Source organism: Cebus imitator, unplaced genomic scaffold, assembly GCF_001604975.1.
Source record: "Cebus imitator isolate Cc_AM_T3 unplaced genomic scaffold, Cebus_imitator-1.0 Scaffold53, whole genome shotgun sequence".
Taxonomy (NCBI): Eukaryota; Metazoa; Chordata; class Mammalia; order Primates; family Cebidae; genus Cebus; species Cebus imitator.
The window spans coordinates 2,581,519-2,589,888 of record NW_016107368.1 but is presented as its reverse complement, the minus strand read 5'-3'; the positions used below and the strand labels follow the sequence as shown (position 1 = coordinate 2,589,888).

Sequence of the window (8,370 nt, the reverse complement as noted above, 5' to 3'; positions counted from 1 at the left end):
CTGGAGTTCAGTGGTGTGATCTCAGCTCACTGCAACCTCCACCTCCCGGGTTCAAGCGATTCTCCTGCCTTAGCCTCCTGATTAGCTGGGATTACAGGTGTCCACCACCATGCCTGGCTAATGTTTTGTATTTTGAGTAGAGACAGTGTTTTACCATGTTGGCCAGGCTGGTCTTGAACTCTGCACCTCAGTTGATTTGTCTGCTTCAGCCTCCCAAAGTGCTGGGATTACAGGCGTGAGCCACCGCACTTGGCCAAAGAAGCTACATTTTGGCCAACAGCTTGGGAATCCCAGTCTTAACAAGGCTTCCTTCCCACCATTACCACTACAGGCATCCCAAACTGAGCTTCTGCCTTTCTCCAGCAAACCTACAGTTGCCCATTGGATATGGCCGTGCCATCACCCAGCTGCCCTCCAAAAACCCAGAGTTGGCCCCTCCTTTGACCACCCACCTTTCCTCTCAGCCCACATCTGATTCAACCCATTCTCTCTCCACGTGTCTCTGCTACCCAATCCATCTACTACTCTGGTTTCAACCAGACCCACACCCCCCATCTTTTACCTGGAGGACCCTCCTTTCACCTTGACGCTCATAACCCACTGCCCCATGTCACTTCCTGCTTCCCATTGCTAATGTAGGAGATGTGTTTTTGTTTGTTTGTTTTGAGATGGAGTCTTGCTCTGTCGCCAGGCTGGAGTACAATGGCACGATCTTGGCAGAAACCTCTGCCTCCCAGGTTGAAGTGATTCCCCTGCCTCAGCCACCCAAGTAGCTGGAACTACGGGTGCCCACCAACACACCCGGCTAATTTTTGTATTTTTAGTAGAGACAGAGTTTCACCATGTTGGCCAGGATGGTCTTGATCTCTTGACCTCATGATCTGTGATCCACCCGCCTTGGCCTCCCAAAGTGCTGGGATTACAGGCATGAGCCACTGTGCTGGTCCTTTTTTTTTTTTTTTTTTTTTTTTTTTTTTTTTTTTTTTTTTTTTTTTTTTTGAGTTTCCCTCTTGTTGCCCAGGCTGGAGTTCAATGGCACAAGCTCGGCTCACTGCAACCTCCACCTCCCAAGTTCAAGAGATTCTCCTGCCTTAGCCTCCTGAATAGCTGGGAGTACAGCCACCTGCCACCATGCCCGGCTAATTTTTGTATTTTTAGTAGAGACAGGATTTCACCATGTTAACCAGGCTGGTCTTGAACTCCTGGCCTCAAGTGATCCTCCCTCTTTGGCTTTCCAAAGTGCTGGGATTACAGCTGTGGGCCACTAAGCCTCACCAAGAGATGTCTTTTTGAGTCATATATAGAATCATATCACTTCCTGCTGCCCCTTGCGAATATAAGATAGTGGCGAGATGACTTGCCCAGACATGCAAGGTGCTTCTGGGTCTGGTTTCTGTCTCTCTCCTCAACCTCACATCCCATGCTGCTCTGGTCCCCTCTGTATTCCTTTTTGGTTTATCTTTTGAAACAGCGTCTCACTGTTGCCCAGGCTGGAGGGCAGTGATGCAATCACAGGTCACTGCAGCCTTCACCTCCTGGGCTCAAGCAATCCTCCCATCCCAGCCTCCTGAGTAGCTGGGACCACAGGTATGCACCACTACACCCTACTAATTTTTAAATTTTTTCATAGAGACGGAGTCTCACTATGTTGCCCAGGCTCGACTCAAACTCCCGGACTCAAGAATCCTTATACCTTGGCCTTCCAAAGCACTGGGATTACAGGTGGCAGCCCTGGGCCTAGAAACATCTTTTGAATGATATGAGAGTCTGGAAAGTGGTGGAAGCTTCCAAAAAATGATGGAAGATTCCAGAAAGTGATGGAAGATTCTGGAAAGCAAAGCAAGATTCCAGAAAGTGAATGGGTACGTTTAACAACACATGCAATTAAATGACAGCTGGAGGGCGGTCCACTCCAGCCTGGGCGACAGAAAAGCAAACAAACAAACAAAAAACATACAAAAAAGAAATAACTTGCACCTTTATACTATCAGGAAGATCTAGCGGCTCAAGATAGACAGCTTCCTTCTGGAATCAAACCTGGCCTGGGTCATTATGTTTTCAAAGCGGAAAGCTGGACCAACCTCCAATTTTGACAGTGAAATCATGGGCGACCATGCAGTTTCTGGCTGCCAGGTCCCGATGCACAAACTTCTTGGCGTTCAGGTAAGCCATCCCATCAGCAATCTCTGCTGCCATCTGAATCATCTCTTGCAGGGTGGGGGGAGGGCGGCCAGGATTGTTCTAAAACGGAAACATGGGGTTGGTGTTTCAGCAGCACTGGTATCGGAAGAGGCTGGGAGCCAGTGCCCCACCAAGCACCCTGCTGGGTCCCCCAAGGCAGCTCACCTCAGCCTCTGGCCGCAGAGAACGGAGGTAGCTCTTCAGGTCTCCGTGAGCCATCAGCTCCATCACCACCAGCGTGGGCTGGCCCTTGGACACCACTCCCAGGAGGCGCACCTGCAGATCAAGCAACCAAGGCTCTTGGAGAAGGGTCCATGATTCCACTCCCCAAGGTTCTCCCTGCCTGGTGTCCATGTCACACACAGCACCCTGTGACCTGGATGCAGGGAGCTCAGCCCTGGTTTAGGGGAGCAGATGGACCTGCCCAGACAGCAGACAGACAGGCCTTTGTATTTTAACTGTTCCCCCCCGCCTGGCTCTCTGTTCCGTGCCACATCCACAGGGCCCAGCCCCTCATGTCCTTTAAGTCTTTACTCAAAGACACCCCTGCCCAGCCCTCCTTTCTTCCCTTTCTTCATGTTTCCGTAGATTTCCTCCAAATGCATAAAGGGTTTGAAGTAGGCTGGGGGCAGTGGCTTATGCCTATCATCCCAGCACTTTGGGAGGCCGAGGCAGGTGGATCACCTGAAGTCAGGAGTTTGTGACCAGCCTCGCCAACACAGTGAAACCCCATCTCTACTGAAAATACAAAAATCAGCTGGGTGTGGTGGTGGGCACTGGTCATTCTGGCTACTCAGGAGGCTGAGACAGGAAAATTGCTTGAACCTGGGAGGTAGAGGTTGCAGTGAGCTGAGATTGCCCCACTGCACTCCAGCCTTGTTGACAGAGTGCGACTCTGTCTTAAAAAATATATAAAAATAGACTGGGCGTGCTGGCTCACGCCTGTAATCCCAGCACTTTGGGAGGCCTTTGCGGGCAGATCACAAGGTCAAGAGATCGAGACCATCCTAGTCAACATGGTGAAACCCCGACTGTACTAAAAATACAAAAATTAGCTGGATGTGGTGGTGTGTGCCTGTAATCCCAGCTACTCAGGAGACTGAGGCAGGAAAATCTCTTGAACCCGGGAGGCAGAGGTTGCAGTGAGACAATATTGCGCCATTGCACTCCACCCTGGGTGACAGAGAGAGACACACTGTCTTAAAAATATATAAAAATAAAAATAAAGGTTTTGGAGTCTGTCTCAATGTATTGTTTTGGAAGCTCTACAGGGGCAGAAATCCACTGTATCACAGGGACAAGAGCAGGGCTTTAAATGCCGCATAAATATGTGTGGCAAGGATGAAAGCACATGGGACCCAAAGAAAAACAAAGGGGTTGTTGGAGCCAAAAGGCAGGAAGAGTTTGTGCTGCCTTCAGTGGAGGGTAGGAATGATGGCCCGTGATATGGGGTGAACCTCTGTGTGGTCCATGATTACAAAGCAGCCAGGAAGAGGCAAGAAATGGAGGATTCTAAAAAGCAATGGAAGATTCTGGAAAATGATGGAACATTCCAGAAAGTGGTGGAAGATTTCAGAAAATGATGGAAGATTCCAGAAGGGGATGGAAGATTCCAGAAAGCAATGAAGGATTCCAGAAAGTGAATGGGACAGTGATATAGTCTGGTTCCAGGCGAAGTGGGAGAGGATGGGATTTGAGAAGGGAAAGATCCCTCCCCACACCGTTGGGATGGGAAGCTTAGTGCAGTAGGGGTTGGGCAGAGGGTCCTCTGTTGCTCTGTGCAGGAGGCGGAGGCAGAGAGAGGGAAGGGGCAGGAAGGAAAGCCTGTGTCCCATCCCTGCTGGACTCACCACATGATGGCAGGTGAAGCCCTTCATGACTGAGGCCTCATTGAGGAACTCAATCCGCTCTCGGAGACTGGCTGACTCGTTGACCGTCTTCACCGCCACGCGGGTCTCTGCCTCACCCTTGATGACGTCCTTGGCGTTGCCCTCATACACCATGCCGAAGGAGCCCTGCCCCAGCTCACGAAGGAGGGTTATCTTCTCTCGAGGCACCTCCCACTCGTCCGGCACGTACACAGAGCATGGAAACACTACTTCTCACTTATCTACACAGCATCCTTGGTGGATCCCTTGGGGGTCTGCAGCCACCTTCCGCCCAAGTCCTCACCCAAATCCCCTCAAAAACACTCATGAAATGAGTTCTGTGATCCAGGGCTCATGTCGGGCACTGGGTATATGGCCTAGAACAGGATGGGTGTCTGCACCCATGGAGGGCATGGCAGAGACTCAGGAAGGAGTCGTAACAGGTCCAAGATCCTGACCAATATGTCTGGAGGCAAGCCTGCATCCCCCTTCTTGTCTGATTTCAGATCCTTGCTGCAGAGTGATGCTACTTCCTACCTGAGACTACTGTTCCTGCAAAGTGCCAAGAGGATGGAAGACAAGTTGTAATAGGTGGGAAAAAATTAAAAAGCCAGGATACTTGGCAGCTCTTCACAGGAAAAAGTGAAGTCTCTCTCACCACCTCTTGGCCCCAGGCATGGCCTTGTGAGTTATTTTGGTCAATGGGAATCAGCAGGAATGACCCAGGCAGAGTCTTGGAATGGACTAATGCTCTGGAGCTTGCCTTCCTTTGTTACTAGGCACCAACAGAGTACCATGCAAGTCTCAGCCAGCCTGCTGGAGCCTAAGAGGCCACATGGACAGGAGGAGGCTCAGCCTCCCCCAGCTTAGGCCCCCCAACCTTGGGAACACCCAGCCTGCCGACCACCAGACATGTGGGTGAAATTCTCTAAGACTACCAAGCACTAGCTGACACCCAGCAAAATGTAGCTATGTGGGTGAAGCCAGGCAAGACCAGAAGAACCGCCCAGCTGAGCCCAGCCCAAGTGGTTGACCCTGCCTGAGGGTCCCAGACCAGCTAGATGAGCCCATTCAGGTAGCTGCCAGATACCATGTGTCCAGATGCACACAGTAATGAGGTTTCTTCAGCAAGGGCAGTATGGCAAACTCAAATGAATAAAAGGGCTTTTCTTGGCCTCCCTGGAGAACCCATCCTTTACTCTCACTCAATGGTGAAAGCAAAGGAAGTTGATGAGTAGGGATCTGGCCACCCACAGGGAAGGGATGGTACTCACCATCACTGGCACTGAGATACTCAGGGTTTGAAGAAGCATAAAGTGGTCCCAGTGGTCCATCTTGCTGCCTGGAGGAGAAAAATGATGCACATTAGCTTGAGATTCTCATGGAACTGTGAGAGTCACCACAAATGGGTTACATACAAGACTCTCCAAGGCGAATGGCAGCCCTTATCAGTAGAATCCCCATAATCCTAGAAGCAGTCTAGGATAGGGATGGGGGACCTTTATGTTTTGAATGGAAGCCCATCAGGATGGGGGACCTTTATGTTTTGAATGGAAGCCCATCAGACAGGTACTTAAGTGCAACAGCATGAGAGCACTCATCCCTCCCTGGATGGTTTTTCTTTTACATTTCAGAGTTGGAGTCTTGCTGTGTTGTGGCTGGAGGGCAGCAGTATAATCATAACTCACTGCAATCTCAATCTCCTAGGCTCCAGAGATTCTCCCACTGTAGCTTTCTGAGTAGCTGGGAATACAGGTACTCGCCACCACACCTAGCTAATTTTTAAAATGTTGTAGAGACAGGGTCTCACTATGTTGCCCAGGCTGGTCTTGAACTCCACCTGGTCTCAAGAAATCCTGCTGCCTCAGCCTCCTGAGTGGCTGGGATTATAGATGTGCACCATCATGCCAGGCTCTGGGTGGGTGGCTCTTATTATAATTTATGGCCATCCACGTAACACTTAAAAGTCACTCACCCAGTACTGTTCTAGAGTGAGATTGTCCCAGCTCATGAGAAACAATTATTACATTTTCAGGAAACTAGTGATCCAGTTGTGAAATACAACCATCATTAAAGATTAAATTATACAATGCCTTCCAAATAGAACAAAAAAATTAAATTATAGAGGTTTACAATTAAATAAGTTATTCTAAAAGCAAAGACAATACATGTTCAAAACTGATCACTTCCTAACTCTCTTACTACATTTTTCTATGATCAATGCAGTTGAGGTTATGTACATTTTATCATTTATGTACCATATTGTATCCATAGGGTGGATACAACAGGGAGCTGTTACGTATCTCTTTCCAAAACTGCACTCAGTAACATTATGTCTACAGCTTGAAATTAGCCATGCTGGGAATATTTACACCAAGAAACTGGCAAATGCTATAACCCAGGACTGGATTTGTTGTTTTGCTGTTTGTCCAGGCTTGAGAAAGTGATGAGAAAAATGTTTAATAATGCAGATTAAACTTAAAAGCATGTCACGTCTGCAACCACGACATTATACACAACACAAAACATTAAGAAAATGTTCTTCTGGTCTTTAAGAATTATTGTCTGACTCAGCAAAGACGTCACTCGTATCATTGATGAACATCTATGTCTTATTTGATTTTTTTCCTATACTTTTTTCTTTTGAGACAGAGTCTTGCTTTGTCGCCCAGGCTGAAGTGCAGTGGCATGATCTCGGCTCACCGCAACCTCCACCTCCCGGGTTCAAGCAATTCTCTTGCCTCAGCCTCCTAAGTGGCTGCAATTACAGGTGCATGCCACCACGCCTGGGTAAATTATTTTGTATTTTTAGTAGAGACAAGGTTTCACCATGTTGGCAAGGTTGGTCTTGAACTCCTGACCTCAGGTGATCCATTCGCCTCAGCCTCCCAAAGTGCTGGGATTACAGGAGTGAGCCACCACTCCCAGCCGTGTCCTACTCTTTAATGTAAATTTTGAAAAATCAATCAACATTCACATTGGAGCTATGCTTCTTTATCAATTGCAATAATAGGTTGGCTTCGAATTTAAAGATTTGGACCCAAAAAAATCAACAAAAACATTCCACAAGAATCAACTGGCTAGAGAAAATTTACAATAAAGAGTTGTGTATATCATATTATGATTATTACCTGTGAATTGCATGTTACATATACTATATCAGTAAAATTCATAATAAACTTAAATATACCTATAGAGAGCTGATGGTTACCAGCACACCAATGCACTCACCTCTTTCTCAGGAATATATAAATACTTCCAATCACAGCACTGAAGAGAAAGACAAAGATGAGGGGGCCGATGATAATTTTTGCAATATTTGATGGGACGTCTACTAAAATAGAATAAGAAAATGTATGTTTCACATCAGTGTGTTCCCAGCGGAGTTAGCACCAAAAATCACATCCACTCCTGGAATGAGTGCAGTCTTGGCTCACTGCAAACTCCGCCTCCCAGGTTCAAGCAATTCTCCTGCCTCAGCCTCCCAAGTAGCTGGGATTACAGGCACGCACCACCACACCTGGCTAATTTTTGTATTTTTGTTGTTGTTGTTCCCTGGCGACAGCCTGCACAGCCTGCAGCCCTGTTCCAAAGTGAAGTGCAGTAGTGCAATCTCAGCTCCATGCAACCTCTGCCTCCCAGGTTCAAGTGATTCCCTTGCCTCAGCCTCCCGAATAGCTGGGACTACAGGCACTCGCCACCATGCCCGGGTAATTTTTTGTATTTTAGTAGAGATGAGATTTCACCATGTTGGCCAGGACGGTCTCTATCTCCTGAACTCAGGTGATCCACCCTCCTCGGTGCCCCAAAGTGCAGAGATTACAGGTGTGAGCCATTGCGCCTGACCATTTTTTTATTTTTTGTAGAGACAGAGTCTCTCTACGTTGCTCAGGCTGGTCTCTAATGTGTATCCTCAAGTAATCCTCTTGCCTCAGCCTCCCAAAGTCCTGGGATTACAGGTGAGAGCCACTGCATCAGCCAAAAAACTCTAATAACAAAGATGGAGACACTAGCAAGAGGTGCCAGGCACTTAACATTTATATCATTAAAATGTCCCTCCACCTCCAGAAGTGGTCCTGTTATTATCTCCATGTACAGATGAGGAAGTGCAGGATCGCTAAAGAAAATGTGATACACGCACACCATGGAACACTACACAGCCATAAAAAAGAATGAGATCACATCCTTTGCAGCAACATGAATGGAGCCGGAGGTCGTTATCCTAAGTGAATCAACACAGGAACAGAAAACCAGCTACCTCATCTTCTCACCCGTAAGTGAGAATGAAACGCTGAGCCATGTGGGCAGAAAGGAGGGAACA

At 47.9% G+C, this 8,370-nt stretch overlaps 1 protein-coding gene across 1 annotated transcript in view; it reads right to left on the bottom strand.

Moving 5' to 3' along the window:
* The window catches only part of INSR (insulin receptor), a 159,571-nt gene that overhangs the window by 7,700 nt on the left and 143,501 nt on the right, over nucleotides 1-8,370 (bottom strand). Inside the window, exons 15-19 of the mRNA XM_017528197.2 lie at nucleotides 7,281-7,383; nucleotides 5,324-5,391; nucleotides 4,032-4,276; nucleotides 2,347-2,457; nucleotides 2,082-2,241 (exon numbers count right to left, since the gene is read on the bottom strand). Of these exons, the coding sequence (XP_017383686.1) occupies nucleotides 2,082-2,241; nucleotides 2,347-2,457; nucleotides 4,032-4,276; nucleotides 5,324-5,391; nucleotides 7,281-7,383 (687 nt within the window). The remainder of the gene's footprint in view (nucleotides 1-2,081; nucleotides 2,242-2,346; nucleotides 2,458-4,031; nucleotides 4,277-5,323; nucleotides 5,392-7,280; nucleotides 7,384-8,370) is intronic.